The sequence below is a fragment of the Anneissia japonica genome, unplaced genomic scaffold (genome assembly GCF_011630105.1).
Source record: "Anneissia japonica isolate Jap-2015-1 unplaced genomic scaffold, ASM1163010v1 scaffold665_len1252844_cov201, whole genome shotgun sequence".
Lineage (NCBI taxonomy): Eukaryota > Metazoa > Echinodermata > Crinoidea > Comatulida > Comatulidae > Anneissia > Anneissia japonica.
In genome coordinates, this window is record NW_022757135.1 from 210,916 (window position 1) to 229,407 (window position 18,492).

General features: G+C 30.8%; 1 protein-coding gene across 1 annotated transcript in view; it reads right to left on the reverse strand.

The window, feature by feature from the left end:
- Positions 1–1,124: 1,124 nt before the first annotated feature.
- Positions 1,125–18,492, reverse strand: part of LOC117124441 (speckle-type POZ protein-like) — a 52,144-nt gene continuing 34,776 nt past the window's right edge. Inside the window, exons 4-9 of the mRNA XM_033270674.1 lie at positions 12,453–12,604; positions 11,491–11,618; positions 8,413–8,590; positions 6,529–6,707; positions 4,654–4,796; positions 1,125–3,625 (exon numbers count right to left, since the gene is read on the reverse strand). Of these exons, the coding sequence (XP_033126565.1) occupies positions 3,481–3,625; positions 4,654–4,796; positions 6,529–6,707; positions 8,413–8,590; positions 11,491–11,618; positions 12,453–12,604 (925 nt within the window). The 3' untranslated portion in view covers positions 1,125–3,480. The remainder of the gene's footprint in view (positions 3,626–4,653; positions 4,797–6,528; positions 6,708–8,412; positions 8,591–11,490; positions 11,619–12,452; positions 12,605–18,492) is intronic.

Consider the following 18,492-nt stretch of genomic DNA (forward strand, 5'->3'; position numbering starts at 1 on the left):
TTTACATTACCAGCATAATTTATAATCTGCAAGTTGTTGCAGCATAATAACTTGAACAGTAAATTTGTTTGAATTACGTAGTAAACTACGGATCACCCGTTGAACTCGTACTACAAAAAAGTTTACGATCTTCATGGAATTCAAATAGCAAATTTTATGTATAGGTTTATTCATAAGAAATTTCAATTTATGAAATCCCCAGCTATATATACCTAAACTGAAGTCAAATGTTTATTACTGCTGCAGGTCCTAGTTGTATACCTACAGTTTACATTACCAGCATAATTTATAATCTGCAAGTTGTTGCGGCATAATAACTTGAACAGTAAATTTGTTTGAATTACGTAGTAAACTACGGATCACCCGTTGACCTCGTACTACAAAAAAGTTTACGATCTTCATGGAATTCAAATAGCAAATTTTATGTATAGGTTTATTCATAAGAAATTTCAATTTATGATATCCCCAGCTATATATACCTAAACTATAGTCAAATGTTTATTACTGCTGCAGGTCCTAGCTTATGGAATGGTCATCCTTATGATATAAAACATTTGTTAGTTTACCAGAATTTAAAAAAAACTTGAAGTTACATTATTTAAGCATATACCAAAATTAACGATATACATTACTGTTATTATTATTATTATTATTATTATTATTATTATTATTATTATTATTATATGATTATGATTATTATGAGTATGACTATGATTATAATTTTCATTATGATTATTATTTAATTGTTATTATTATTATTATTATTAAGGGTCACTATGAGACAAGGCCTGCCTTCTAATTGGGATCCTAACAATGGTTAGACCAGCCCCAACTAAGCTAGTCCGAGCTGAGTAGGCCATGCCATCCAAGCCGTCACGGTAAAAGTGGCCGTCCTAAATAACTGTTGGCCGTCTAAAAGACGGCCTGATAGCTCGCTGGCTAAGCCCTTGGTCTTGAAACACGCTATGGCTCTGGCTGTGGCACTCCACTTGGCCACTGGACTTGCTTATGTGAACTTACAGTATGCAGGGGTATTATGACTGATGCACAACTGTTACTTATAATTGCAAATCGTATATTTATAGACATTAGTAGAAACTACAACAATGAGCTAACTCTAAAAGAAAGCATTGATGTATATTTTTATTGGCATTCCTGTGTTGTCGGTAATAATTATACATGATATTAACTTACGGCAACACTTCAAACCTCTTTGAAATTTAACCATTCATATTCATTGGCATCGTTAAATATAAATACACAAGTTTTAAAAAAGAAAATCAGTTGTTTTCTCAACAACCAAAAAAAATTAAAATAAAACATTCAAAATATTGTTTTGTAAGCTGTGATTAATCAGGGATTAACGTGGAATGGCAGGGGAAAAACGATAACATATATTATATTAGAATTGTTTGTACTGGTAATACATTATGACACTGTTACTACCCTTAACTGTACGATTTTGTCTAGAATTGTATAGAAATGTAAGAAAACATTGTTTGGTATATCTATAATCAATTATAAATCCAGATAGGGGCAATAAAAAAAAAATAATAATAAATAAAAAAAATAAAAAAAACAGTAATTACAAATAAAAAAACAATAATTACAAAAAAGGGAAAAAACAACAATTACAAATAAAAAAAACGATAATTACAAATAAGAAAACACCAAAATGAAAAACAAAATATTCAGAGACATGTAAAATTGAATATTAAATCCTTTCTAAAATAAAAAATGGTACAAGGTATTGCAGAAACTGCATAAAACTACTGAAAATATACCCATTTAAAGAATAAAAACCATAGGGCCTACCGTACACATTTCATCTAAAATGATTTGATTAGATTTACTTTTAATAAAATACAGTTATTTAACATGTAACAATCCTAATTTTTAATAATTAATTATTTTTCTTAATAAGACACATTTCAATGTGAAACTGGTGGGTGATGACCATTAAAACATGAAGATGCCTCAAGATAACTGAGTGTATTTGAGATCAACTATAATTATGTTAATTCTCCAAGTAAAAAATTAAAAATTGCTGGTTAAAATGAAATTATTTATATCATTTTAGGAAAAAAAACACTAAACATTCATTGCTCAAAATTACATATTTCAAAAGATCACAACTTATCATTTTGGATAACTTTTTTTCTGCAAGGAATAAGCTAAGTATATATAATTTTGGGAATTGTGTTGGAAACCTTAAAGAATTATATTGTCCCTTGAAAATGACAAAAACTCATTAAAAAATAATTTTGAATTTAACTTGCCTATTTTGCAGTAATATCCAGTGACTGGAAGTGTTTCTATGATTTTTTACTGTAAAATGATGGGTAAACATTTTTTAAATACACTAATTTCTATGTTCAAATTGATAATTTGTATGCTACTTCAAAATGAGCAACTTAATTTCAAAAATGATTTTTATGACTTTTTTTTGCATTTTGCACGGGACAATCTTTAATTTATAATTAAAAAAAGGTTAATAATGCATTAGAGAAGTAATACAAAACTAGCTTTCCCTTATCAATAAGCACCCCACCCCAAAAGTCTAGAGTTTTAAGTTAGGGCCTAATACACATTAATGTGAGCGATTACTATTTAGTTTTTTTGAAAACCTTAATGCCTTACTCAACATAAAGTAAGGATGCAAAATTATACCAAGATGAATAGAAAACCATGCTTTTTTCACAGGTATAATATAAAAGAATTTAGTGAGTAGTGAACAAAGTAATACACTACAAACTTTAAAATGTGTAAAGAGTGAAGATACGTAAAATATCTCATATTCTTCAATAACAGTACGCTAACAAAATTTGTGCACTCTCTAATTATTAAACTTTTTAGAAAATTTTAAATTAGTTTCCCTTTAAGTTTGTAGCTTATACAGTAAAATTATGATAATAATTGTGCAATGCACACATAAAGTTTCAACCAAATCATTAAAAATTTAATAGGTAAAAAATATTAGGTAAAGTTTGCTTAATGTATCAACCTTTATGGCACTTTTTGGAAATATTACTAGCAGTGGTGTGCAAAAAAGCTTCAAAGTGTCTCAATATAGCTGTGTAGTCTATTCTATATTCAATTAAGTTTAATGAAGATTGTTTTACATATTCATATGTTTGTACAAGGTCAATGCTCTTCTGTACATTAGTATGTACAAGTCTATTTTCAACATTATAATATGTACATAGAATATTGTGTATTCAAATATGCCTATATTCAACTCTTGGCGTTAATATTAATTCATCTTAAAAATCTTCTATAATAATACTCAGATGATGCAATTCAGTGCAATAAAGGCATGCTGGAGATAGCCCTGCATGTTCCATTCCTCTCTGCTTTAACTTTGGATTCAAATTCGACTAAGGCTAAAAAATATGGAAAAATATTCACAGTAATTTCATAGAAATTCATATTTAAAAAAATCATAGTTAATAAAAGCACCGATAGTGACTATTTTCTAGCTCATGATTGCTTTATTCTTTTCCTTGGAGGCCCAAATGGAGGTGTTTGTGCGCTTGCTAAGGCTCGAAATGCATCGGCTACAAGGTGTGGTTGGCTTCGTACCATATTCTTCCAACCAGATGTATCCATAACATCTGTTGCATGGCTGTAAAAAATAATATAAAATATATTTAATTAATAAAATATATATAAATAAAATTAAAAAAAACATGGTGCCTTCAGTGCTGAGGGTAGGATGCATGTAAAAATTAGGTCTTCTAAAGTTAGGGGGAAAAAATGTGTTTTCCAAGCACAGTGTAATCTGTAAATTGTGGGTCTGCATATTTCTTTTTACGATGCTTAGGCCTAATTCGAGGGTTCACTCACCCCATTCATTTTGGTTAGTAAAATGATAACCATGGGGCTGCAATCCATGTGTATGTTATCAAAATTATTTACTATGGCTCCTGAGTTAAAAAAATATATTTTTAACCCAAAAAAATTAGACCTTTGATTTATGAGAATTTTGACCTAATTATGAGTTCAAATCCAAATGAAATGCTGCAATTTCTCACAAAAAATACACTATCTCCAGTTGGCACGGAATGGAAATAGTCATCGTTAAAATATGCTATTAAAATATACACATCAAAGAAGGTGACTATAAAAATATATGATCCTACACTACCCTACTTTAAAAATACATAAAACTAAGAGAATGTATGTCAACATCTGTTACTATAAATATATATTAGCAGATCCTGGCAGATAACATTTTATTTTCTATAATTAATCTGGTGAAATATTAAAATGTCATAGAGTAAGTTTTTGCACACGACATGGAATCAGGTTTTCTGTTCAATAAAGTATTCTGCTTCAATAAGTTACTAATTCTATATATTTTATATTTTCCAGCCACAAATTGTTTTTGGTATGAATGATTATTTACAGAAATCCTTGGCTATTGCAATTTGAGTATAGGTAGAGTGTCTTGAGAAATAATGGACAGGATGCAAGTAGTCTGTAGTAGGATGAAGAGATGACCTTGGCAAGTTTGCTGGAGCAGACAGTCAATCTATTAGTTGTTCTCCAAGCTTGCATTTGACAATTCAAATACTGTATATTGAATTATCTGTACAAATTTATTAGTGCATTACAGAAAGTATGTCAATAATTTTCAAAAGGTCTGCTTACGTATTTATAAAATCTATTGCTACAGCTTTAAGTTGTTCGGCGCTGTGGAGATCTGCTAGCACAAGCACCTCGGCAACATTCTCAACAGCGAGATTTGAACACAATGATTCTTCACATAACACTTTCAACCTCTCTATTGCATACTGGAAAAAAAAATTAGTCGGAAGTGAAACAAAAATAAATATGAAAAAGGAAATCCTATAGTTGAAATTTTAACTATTTTAAAAACCTGATTATACACTATATTTAAGGGTGATTAATTCATTTATCCAATCATTAATTGATTGATTGATTCATTGGTAGACTGATCAACTTATTGATTTTATGGATTCATTGATTGATTATTGATTTGCTTGTTGTTTGATTGATTGAATGATTAGTTGATTGATTGTACCTTATCGGCAGCTGCAAATACATCACTTTTGAGGGTGATAATAAGTCTGACAACTGAATGACTGGTCGGTTGATCAATTAATTGATTGATTAATTACTGATTTATTCATCTTTTTATTCATTTATTTAATCATTGATTGACTGACCAACTGGTTGATTTTATGCATTGATTGTTTGATTAAATGATGCCTTGATTGATTGATTGATTTAATAATAATAATAATAATATGTCGTTCTTATATAGCGCTTAATGCCTTTACAAAGCCTCTAAGCGCTTCACATTACTACCACGGTCATTGGATCAACACACGTATGGAACACATTGAACACCAAATTAAATTATTAAGTTAAATTATACTATTATTCCATAATATTACGGCTAGTAATCCGCGCAGTTGTGTTGGAACCTACCAGGTACCCACTTGTACTCCTGGGTGAAGAGAGGCAACCGTAGATAAAGTGCCTTGCCCAAGGACACAAGCGATTTGCACAGTGAGAGTTTTGAACCCCCGACCTCAAGGTTGGGAGTCCAAGCCACAACTGATGCGCCAACTGCTTCTACAATTTAATTCTATTAATTTACTGATTCATTCATCCATTCATTCAATTATTCATTTATTGATGTATTGATCAACTGATTATTTTATGCATTGTATGATTAATTAATTTACTGCTTTGTTCATCCATCCATTCAATCATTTATTTAATCACTGATTGATTGATTGATTTACTAATTGACTGATCAACTGATTGATTTTTAGCATTCATTGTTTGAATATTTGGTTGATTGATTTACTGATTCATTCATCCATTCATTTATTTTTTCAATTATTGATTTGTTGACTGATCAACGGATTGATTTTATGCATAGATTGATCTAATAATTAATTTTATGTATTCATTATTTGATTGAGTTTCTTATCGTTTGATTGATTGATTGACTTGCTTATTGTTTGAATGATTAAATAGATTGATTTTATGCATTCATTGATTGATTGAATGATTTATTGATTGACTGATCAACTGATTGATTTTATGCATTGATTGTTTGATTGATTGATTAATTTACTGATTCATCCATCCATTTATTCAATTATTGATTTGTTGATTGACTGATCAACTGACTGATTTTATGCATTCATTGATCTATTAATTAATTGTATGTATTCATTATATGATTGATTGATTTCCCTATTGTTTAATTGATTGATCGATTGAGTGATTTGCTTATTGTTTGATTGATTAAATTGATTGATTTTATGCATTCATTAATTGATTGATTGACTGATAGATTTATTTGCTTATTGTTTGATTGATTGATTAAATTTATTGATTTTATGCATTCATTAATTGATTGATTGACTGATAAATTTATTTGCTTATTGTTTGATTGATTGATTAAATTTATTGATTTTATGCATTCATTAATTGATTGATTGACTGATAGATTTATTTGCTTATTGTTTGATTGATTGATTGTACCTTATCGGCAGCTGCAAGTAGATCATCAGCCATTTTTTCTAGGTTTTGTGCTTTGCCTGTGTAAATGAATCGTAGAATCTCCCGCATCACCTCATGGTCAACATCAGTGATCTCAACCCTGTTGTGTTTACTCTCTTCCATTTGGTGTTCAAACATTGCATTGAAGACTGGTGAGCGAGCTGTGAAAACAAAATAAGTAGATTCTAATAGCAACACTTACATATTTCAACCTTGAGGGCAGTGTTCAAACTAAGTTTGGTTAGTATAATTCAAAGGGCGATGCAAAGGTGATAGATAGAAATGTGTTGTAATATATAAGGTGCAATCACACATAAAAAAAATATTTATATAAATAATATTATTTATGAAATATAATATTATGTTTATAAGTATATTCTGAAAGTTATATACATTTTTTAGTTAATGTTATGTTTTTTTTTATGGTACAGTAGTTGAATGTTATTTGATTGGTTTTCTTCCAAATGTTTTCAGCAAAGTTGTAAATATTCCTGTATAAGGTTGATGTTTGCATTAATCTTTATAATTGCTGATGATTTTATATTCTTTCAAATAAATTAAATAAATAAATTGAGAAGATAATGAATTGTTGTACAGATACTGTATTTTGTTTTATTGCTGTAAATAAAAGATTATTGTGTTGATCATTATATAAAATATTAGTTATTGAATATATAGTTATTAAATTATCTGTGTTCATTACTTAGCAGGATGCAGTGTAAAATATACAATTGAAAAGTTCAACTCTAAACTGAAGAGTGCCATTGAACTGCCCTAAACTTTGGATGACCAGGATATTTCAGGTTAAACCAGGGATATTGCAAGATGTACACCGGCAACAGGGCAGTATCATTGACAAAGCCTCTCATTGTTTGACTGTCAAGTCGATATTTTATGTTATTACATTAGGCCCAAACAAGTGTCAAGAGTTTATGAGACATTTCATTACTTTTTATTCCTTATTTCACTTTTAAAATGTAACTTGGATATCACTCCCCACTCCAAACCCACAACTCCCGGTTAACATAGAGTCTAAAAATTACAGTTGACCTAAATTTCAAAATAATTATGTTGATATTTCCATGTTTCATTAGTGTTATTTCCTTGCTCACGAAGTGGTGTTAAAAATTAATAGATGAATAACCACTAATGACCATGGAAGAACACAGTGAATGCTTTAGGATTTTAATCGAAAGGTGAGTTTGAACCTGGAGCTGGTCAAGTTTCTGTCCTTGGGCAAGACACTTTATCTACTCTCTTTCCTCACCTAGTGTTTTTGGTAGGAGGTGAATGATTGGAAATGAAATTGGTGTACGCTGAATTACATGCATGACCAGGAGTATTTCCCCAAGGAATGAAGGAGTGTGTACACTGTGGCAATTGATTCTAGATCCAACGATCAAGAAAAAATTCTTTGTTTAACTATGTATTAAAGAGGTATGTTCATAATGTAAATTAAAATAGTCAAAAACTACTGTTGCTCTAAATTTCAATATAATTAATATGCTTTTTCATATCTCATTATTAGTGTTGCTTTATTGCTGATGAAGTGTTGTTAAAAATTCAACTAACAATCATGAAAGCATAGAAAACACAGTGATGGCTGTAGACTTTCAATTGAAAATAAATAAATAAAATAAAATGAAATGAGAAATGGTCAAAAAGCGTTGCCATACAAAAAAAAATGGCTGCTGTATGAAAAAAATAGGGAGTAAAATGATTGAAAAATTCATCACACAAGAAAAAAAGTGCAAAATTAACATTATATGACAAAACATTGTAAAATTATCATATATGGGAAATGGTATACAACGACCTTATAAAAATTATGCAAAATAAATGCCAACAACCGCAATGACCTCTTACCTGCTAACAGCGCTTTGTGTGCTTGGTACTCGCGTCCATTGACGCATAATGTGACATCGCTGAAAGATGACCTCTCTAATAACGTGTTTAAATCATCTGCCAGTCTGCATTCGGGCACTTTCAATTGTGACTGGCTGGATTGACCGGATATATTTACAGAATCTTGAACTACACTTACCTAGAATAAAATATAATTACAGGTTTTATCGAATGGCAGCTTACATACAAATATTCAGGCATAAATTTTCTCAACTATCAAATCAAAAGCCAAAATTGGCACTCTACGTTATAAAGCAAAAGAATCTATAAAAAAGGGAGGAAAAGTGGCAATAAAATGACAGTTTATCATCACACAGCTATCAGCTTTCACATAGATTTCAATACAATGATTTATATTACAGTAGTGCAACATTAATGGTGAGCATACCAGTACAAAATTCAATGGGAAAAAGTCATGTTTGTGATAAAACATTCATTCAACTACACAAAGGTCTGTAGTTTCATGAGGAATACAATGAATTTGTGCTCAAGTTTCATTTATACGGCAATCTTTGACATTTATTGCCAACTTCAAAATATGTACTCATAATGAAATATTTTAGGGGGTAGCAGAGGTGCATGTATACATGTGGTGATTACCACATCTATTAACAACAGGATATTTATTAATAAATGAACCTTAACTTTCAGCTTTATATAGCACACTTCCCTGGGAAACCACAAAGGTTTCTTTTCATTCGAGTGTTTCCTATTCTAGTGTAAAAAAATAATTCTTTTATGAGTGTTCCCTAAGCTGGTATAAAACCCACCAAATGGCCAATCATTATTGCTTTTATAGTGCTTTGATATGAACATGACTGCTATTTCTAAACAATATGGCTTTTGTTCACTAAATGCTTTATTTTAAATATATACCCTACAGTATGACTGTGGCAGGTTACAATGCAAGTTTCTGCTTTTTAAATTTACATTGTTTCTTTTGTTTTTCCTTCCCATCCTTTGTTCATCTGAAACTCAGTCTTCATATTAACATCAAACATTAAAGATTATATCCTACTACATGATTAGATATAGTAGCAAACAGGGCCACAAATTTTTCAACAGTGACAACATCAAAACCTTCATCCAGGTAATCAAATAAAAGAGGATGCAGGTTTCCCTTCCCCAACTTCTGTGTATGTCTGTCAGACAGAAAACATACAGGTGAATCTCTCCTTCTCCTTCCCAGCTTCTTACTAATGAGTTGTAATTTGTTTATTTTACATTTTACAAATAGAAACATACCACCACCAAAAAAAATTAAATGTTTGAATTTTTAAATAAAAATTTGAATTGCTCACTTTAAAAAACTAAATAAAAAAGAATGGCAATTAAAAAATCAATGATTTACAAACATCTAAAATACATTTTTTTTTTTAATTTGCTGGTAAACACTGTATTGATGAAACTATTTCGTTTAACATCTGTATATTAGCTAGAAAAAATGTTCATATTCATATAGAAATACACAGGTTTTCAAACCCATTCAATTCATGTTTTTCAATTTTATATTTAAACATAATAACAAATAAGAAATTTAAAATAATTCAACATTCTATTACCAAATAAACATAGGTTGAAAAAAAAAATGAACTTATAATTTAAACTGATCCATTAATCACTGGATCAAAGAAAATCCAATCCACAATCTCAGATCAACAGCTAAGTTGAGAAATGTACATTTAAAACCATTAAATTCTGGTTTGCTATCTCTGTTAACCAATACCGTACATGCATAAAGCTTGTTTATTAGTTTTGTCCTCAATTACATTGCATATTATAAAAAACAATTTTGCACAACCTGAATCACAACGTAACCTCAGCCATAGTATCTAATTCCCATAAAAATATAACTTTGAATACCGTACGTTTATTTACATATCATAGATTAATATTAGCATAGCAATAAATATAGTTCAGAGGTTTTATTAACATGAACATTAAAGATGTGAACTAGAGTGGATTATAACGGCTGACTGGCTAAAGTGCCCGGATTCATTATTGTAAGGTCATAGGTTCATTCTATGTAAATACCATCAATTTAAAAATGACTTTCAAAGCCTAGATCAAAATTATGAATATTGTTTGGATTATAATTGAATTGCATTGTAAGAAGAAATTTCTGAGTGTACTGTAAAATAATTCTTTTGCCATTTTTAATCAACTTATTAAATTTGGATCTTGAAATTAAAAGTATTAAACTTTGAATTATGTGAATAACCTGTCTAATTTTACATTGATGAAATTATTTATATTTACTAGAACTATAATACACAACCATTGGCAGTATTCTATTTCTGTAGGGTGATTTAAAATGTTATTAGTTTAATTTGACCCAAATTAATTTGTTTTCTAGTTTCATAAACTTCCTTTTTTCTGAATATGTTGGCTTCCTGTGAAGGGGCACCCTGAGTATTTTCCCTTAAACGAATACCGGCGCTATGTAAATTTTCATTATTATTATTATTATTATTATTATTATTAATTTCAGAAACCGATTTTGGCAGCATCTAAGTTCCCCTTTATGGATCCTTTCACAGAAATGCAGGTTCTGCCTTTTTGTCTTTTTAATTGTTATTTGTAATTTCTGGCAAATATAAACCGCCCTCAGATGTGACACAAATTATGAACATTATTTTACCACCACTTAACCCATGAGTATTATGTTTACACCTGGTTACAAGCGAAATCCAGTCACTGCGGTTAATTTCTTCATGCGTTGACATATATACAACAAGCATGGTGCTGAGAAGACCCCAGAGTACAGACTAGCTACCTGATTCATCTACCAGGAAAACAAAATTTGGATTTGAAAAACAAAAGACTACAGTGCCCATAGACAACAGGGACAACTAACAATCAACTTCTGTTGAAGGATTTGTTTACACTCGTACTATACTCTCCAAAGGCTACATATTGTAACAATTTGTTTTCCTCATAAATTTAAACTGTTATTGTTCCTCTGGGGAGAGTTCTCTGCTTCTTAACATTCTGCAAGATAAATGTATGGTCAGGTATGTAGCAACTAGTATCCCTTACCTCACAAAATAATGTTAGCCTATCGTCTGGAAGGAGACCATTTGCCTCTTCCATTAGGAAATCTCGTCGAATAAACTTTTTAAAGCCCCAGTCTTTCCCTTGAACAAACCTATATGCACGCTGACTCTCTGCAAAAGTAAAGTTAAGATTGTATTTATAAATTTCATTTGATAAATAATAATTTCTTTTAGACAGTGTCAAGGTAGTAGTGTTTTTTTAAACATAAACAAGGATGATCGTCTTGAAAGGTTAATTATCATTTGGAAGTGAGGGCCTTGGTGCTCATATTAACCAAGTCCCTGTCAGAGGTTTGAGTAGTGAAGGGCTAACCGATATTCTGGTGTGAAACTGTAGTTTGATGGCTAAACAGACTGATTGCCTTTCAAATGGAACTTGGAATCAAGTCCTACCAAGTGAATTTCATTTCTCATAATGAAAAACAACTACATTCCTCAAGCCTCATAGTCTTAATTTATGAAGAGTCATGTGTTTATGTTCGTGTTGTGAATGAGATTGCGACATTCTATAAAAGGCAATGATGTATTACTACTGGGAATCTTGAGTACATGGAGACATCCATGCTCTGAAAAGCTTGGGATATGGGAGGGAGAGGGGGGAATGGTCTGATCACTTTGAAAGTGCAATGCACATCTCTTTCTGATGTTTAGGAAGTGTAGGACTGATAATTTTGGTCGAACACGCAATCATTTGTTACATATACTTGTAATCCAAGTCTTTGAAAGGCTTGAAGTTAAGTTTTTTGGGGTTGTAAGCAAAATTCCTATTGCATTTTTGCCAGGACTGAACACAAGACCTTGGAATTAGAAGTAAAGATAAAAACCTCGAAACCACCACAACTCTTCCCACAATCACCATTACCTATGGTGAACAGTTTCATGATGAAGGTGTCTTGATAAAGAGCTTAGTAATTAAAACAATTACAGAACATATTATCTCCTTACCCATTGCTTTTGTTTCTTCCCTTTTAGCATTCAGAATAGAAAATTTAAATTTTGCTCGGACTTCACTTTTATTACAGGAAACCAATAGTAAATAGAGAGATAAATAATCTTTGCTTTCCTCATCTAATCCTTTGGGGTTCACTCTTAGGCACCTGAGGTTTAGAACAAGAAAAAACAATTAATAATAATAATATTTATTGACATTACACTTTTACATCAGTGGCAGCACACAAGAAAGTGGCGCAAGCAAACTTAAACTAATGAACAAATAGTAAAAACAACAACTTAAAGCTAAACAAATGAAAGAACTTATGAACAAAGAGTAAAACAACAACTTAAAGCTAAACAAATGAAAGAACTTAACTAAAGAAAATACAACTTAGATCTAAAATAAATCATGAACATCCCTCACCCTCCCCACACAAATAATGTACATAATACACATTACGTGCATACAGTACCCCACCCAAATATGTGTGTATATATATATACATATATATACATACATATATATTATAAATATAAATTAATTTATATTATAAATATAAATCAATTATAAATATGTGTTTCAATATATTTTTTGTAGAAAAACAAGTTTAATAATAAATACTGTAATAAATTTTTTTAAAGTAATTTTCCATTGCAGGAAAATAAAAACACTAAATATCAAATGTGTAAAAACTGTCATGAAGAAAATATAATTGAAAATAATTATTAACAGATAGTTCATAATTTTACATAAAAAAATCATATTGAATATCACACAATAATTAGCCAGATGATAAGATGCGCTGTTGAAATATTGTCTAGTGAAGAAATTCTAATTGAAAATAATTAATAACAGAGTTCATAATTGTACATAAAAAATTATATTGAACATCACACAATGATTAGCTACCTGATAAAAGGCACTGTTGAAATAGTGTCTAGTGAAGATTCTAAAAAAAATCTAATTGAAAATAATTAATAACATAGTTCATAATTTTACATAAAAAACCATATCGAATATCACACAATGATTAGCTATCTGATAAAAGGCACTGTTGAAATATTGTCTAATGAAGAAATTCTAATTGAAAATAATTAATAACATAGGTCATAATTGTACATAAACTTTCATATTGAATATCACACAATGATTAGCTACGTGATAAATGGCACTGTAAAAAATTTTAATTGAAAATAATTTATAAAAGGCAGTTCATTATTGTACATAAAAAATCATATTAAATACAAGGGTGGATTTTTGGAAGGTAAAAAAAAAGAAAGAAAGTAAAATAAAAAAATGATCGCCCAAATCGCCTCAGAGGTAATGTTTGGCATCTAGAACACAAAAATTTCACGGAAGCATGCCCCCGAACCCCCTCGGGTAGTATTATCTCAATCAGCCCCACTTTCGGCCACCCCTTTCGGATATCTCTGGCTCTGCTCCTGGAATATCAAACAATAATTAGCCACATGATAAAAGGCACTGTTGAAATGTTGCCTAGTCATAATTTTTGTATAAAATTGATCCTTTCAAGTATACTGAACAATGCTTTATTGAGCTTCAACAATTACTTTTGAGTGCAGCTCCTTGTATCTGCATGTGATTATCTGAGATACACTTCTGGAGTATTGGTGACAGCTAAACTAAAACTGTGAAATTGTAAAGTTGTTATTTTTACCGATACAATAATTTTTTTTTACTTTAACAGGTTTAAATCTTAGCAATCGACACAGGTGACCTTTATAAATGACTTGAGTATGATTTTTTTTATCCTAATGTGCTTTTTGGAGCACATTAGCACATTTTCATGCTTTCCAATTTGGAAACTGACGCCAGCCAAAATCGGTCAAGCAAAACATCAACACATCTTGGTCAGTAACTTATTCAATTTCTGCCATCTTCTATAATGACCTTTTCTAATGTGACCAAACAGGCATCGATTAGAAAATTCTTAGAAGTCGGACTCTGACAAATTCCTTTCCATAACATATTTACCACATAATAGGCCTACCTAATTGTACTTGTACTATACATATTAAACATTTATAAAGAATGAATGGTTTGCAGTAGTTTGCCATTTACACATCTTGGTTTAGTGACTTACAGTATTCAATTGCTGCCATATTCTATAATGCCTTTTCTAATGCAACCAAACTGGCATCGATTAGAAAACTCTTAGAAGTCGGACAATGACAATTTATTCCATTAAATAACACATTTACCACATACTGTAGTGCTCCTATTATGCTGTACATTAAATGATTCTGAATGGTTTGCAGTAGTGTTTGCCACTGACTGTGGGTTCATTTTAGTCATTAGAGCTGTCCTTAGTCTCTTGTCCAATAATAATAATAATAATAATAATAATAATAATAATAATAATAATAATAATAAATAAACATTTATAGTGCCAATTTCCAAATAAATGATCAAAGAAACGAAAGCATACATAGAGTATGAATTTAATAAAGTAGTAGAGTAATAAATAGAAAATACAATGTCTATATGAACGTGGAAATAAGAGTCAAGACTAGATGGATTGAAATAGATTAGTTTTTAAATTGAGTTTAAATGAATCCAAGGAGGGCGAGTTTTTAAATAATAATAATAGTTTATTCTAATATAACGCAAGGAAGCTCTCAGTCTCAATGCATAGTACATAATGGAAATGTTACACAGCAATCCAAATACTTATAAAAAGGCACTTTAATCGTTGAAATATAAAAATGTTACTTATATTTCTTCTATTATTATTATTATTATTATTATTATTATTTATAACTATACCTACAGTGATAAGTCAGAACTAACAGGATGATTCATAAACAATAAATAATTTAGCCTATATGTGCCTCAATTTAATATAAACATGAGGGAGAGAGCAACCAAATGTAGGTCGCATTACACATTTCATATCATGTATAAAACAAAATTTGAATTTAATTACTCGTATACAACACACAGAATCAGCAATACACCTCAAGTACTGTTATTAGTAAGAATTTTCTTGATGTCATTCTGCGAACAGTGGCAATGAGTAATTAGTAAAAGAGCAATGCCACACCACCAAAGCACTTGATTCGTTTTGCTGTTGGCAAGTAGGTAGATAGCAGTTAAGATCAATCTACAGTGCAGTTGTGAATTGAATTATTACTCTATATGTTAGCTTGATCTACTTTTAAATGTTATGTGGTTTTCACATTGCCAATATAAAGTAAGACAATTATTATCATTATTATTATTAATCAAGGGGGTTTGATATTCACAAGACTACTAACACAATGATATAATCATCAAAATTATCTTATAAATATTCATTTAGGCAGTGTTTTGAAGGTTGTACTCATTTGAGTGAGAATGGTGTGTGGTTTTTACCACTCCCTTGGTAAAATTAATAATTTGTATATAAATGAGAAAGAAAAAATCATAAAGGATTTCCTGTAACAAATCAATACATCTATTGTTATTTGATGTACAGCAAAATGTACAAAAGAATATATTTGTTCGAAACAGTAGTCCTACTGTCAAAGATGAAAGGACACAACACTTTGTAATACAGTAGATACAAACCATTCATTATTCACTGTGGAATCCATCTAATAAAAATCACACATCAGACTGGTTCTGACGACCCCCACCCCTGTCATCCGATGCCACAACGATGTTGTCTGACCAAAAATATTACAATAATTTGCCTATCCAAAATGTCATTTTTATTGCCTATCACTAATATTATGGTCTAAAAACACTTATTTTGAGCCATACTAAGCCATGAAAACTCTCTCCATGAACCCTACCAGGATTTTTTATTCCAGGACCCTGATCGAGGCTCTAGTCGGCCCCTTAATTCGGGCCTTGCTTTCAGACATGTCATACCCCTTGTCGGCAAATTTCTGGAGCCTCCACTGACCCCAATAGAAATACTGTAAGCCTACCGTACAAACTTTATTGAGTAATCCTCGAAATCTGATTATTATTTTATTTTTGTGTATATTGAATTCACATACTATAGTTTTTGTAAACACAACTTAGCCATCCTTACTAACATTACTCCATTATATCAGATTTGAAAATTTCAAACAGGTTATCGCTACCTGACATTATAATCTCGTTAACCCTCTAGATACCGTCTTCGACTATAGTCGAAATTGACCTCAAACCGAGAATTCCCATTTTCGACTGCAATCGAAATTTCGTGACTAAAAAATAGGTGGTTTTCAAATCGCTCTTCTGTTTTTATTTTAGCTCCAATACGTCAGAAATTTTGAACATGCATGCGTGAAGCTTTTGTTTTTCGAAATCTGTGAAGAACTCACATGCGCTTATATAAAAATTTTTAGAAATATCAATTTGAAATCGTTATTAATTAAAAATAAGATAAGAGCTTATAATGACGATCTTACCTATGGAAATTTAAGTTGACCTTACTTCCTGTGAGTTACAGCGCATGCCGCGAAAGAAGTAAACAACACACCGCGAAAGTACGAACACAAATATGGTATGGCTAAAGCATGTCATCCTGTTGGTTTTATTTTTTTCTTTGCCCAGAATTTCCGGCAAACGAATGATCGAACCAACGAAGAGATCAATTTACGTCACCGACGGATCATGACTAACACAGTATTGCGTTGCAGCTGAAAAGTGTACCAAAAAACGTGTTTTCTGAATGCCAGCCCTCTAACGAATGCGTGTTAAAACATGCATTTTTAGAACGCATTCCTAACTGTGTTTTTGTATTTTGGCCCGTTTCTGCTGGAAAAAAAACATGTTTTTTATTAATGCTTTTAAAAACATGTTTTTTTTTTGTTCAGCAGAAGCAGACCCTCTATGAAAAAAAGTATGAGGTACCCATATTTGGGTGTATATTGATATGAAATCACCATGATCAAACAAATTTGTCACATAAAATTTCACAGTGTTGACAAAGAGAGCTGTAAGAGAATAATCGCATATCATCAAAATTAAAAAAATATTAATGTTGTATTTACCATAAACCTCCATCCATAAATATCCACAATATATAATGTTATGTAAGAAAAACGGGTAAATATGATATGCCCATATTTGGGAGTAATATGACATCACTGTGTCCATACATGGGCACATGACACAAATAAAATTTCATAGTGTGAACAGCGCTTTAGATCCCAATACAATCGAGCATCAAAGTTTAATACAGAGTTCAATGAAATTAATATGTACTGTGCCATGGAAAATTATACACTATAAAGTACAAAGGGGTCTACTGTACTATACCAAGTGTGAGGAATTTAGGAAACCAAACCAGCAAACATTTTTATTGTTCTTTCCTTCACATCCAATAGGAAGTAATAGTACTATAGTACCAGTATGGTACCAGTAACTCAGTAGTCGAAGAAAGCTTCAAATAAACAAACCAAATAATACCGCAACCCAATAAACTTCAAAAGTTAAAATTAAATATTCTCAAGAAACACAGCTATAAATTTTAAGTCATAGCAAAATCAGGTTTTTTTTTTTCAATGATCTACTATACAGGTGTTTCACTATGGGAAATGTTTACTATACATAATACCACTATACTAAATTAATAAACTTGATAAGGTACCAGGGACAGACAAATTTGACTTTTTGTAAAGGTGTCAGCACTCATCAGAGTACATTATTATTTTTGCATAGCAGATGGTTGAATGCCTCAAGCTTCATATCAAAGGGCCATGAGTTTGAGTACAAGACAGCTTCAAAAAGTGCAATTTATAATGGGTTCAAAATATCACTGTATTGTATTGTAGGCTTTCAGCAATCATGTCAAAGGACCTAATTTACTCTTAAGAGTTCATTGGGGATGGTTGGTTTTTTTTTTTTGTGTGATCCTACGGTTAGAGTTGGCACTCTTCATCACTTGCATTACATGGAAATGGACAAAGGAATTACTGACAATCTGCAATGCCAATTCAATTCCTCTGCGTAATCAACAGTTAGTGGTTACAAAATATAATACATTGGGCTAAGCTCAAGTCCGGTATCATTTATACTTATGTATAGTGTTGTATCTAGAAGTCTTGAAATTGG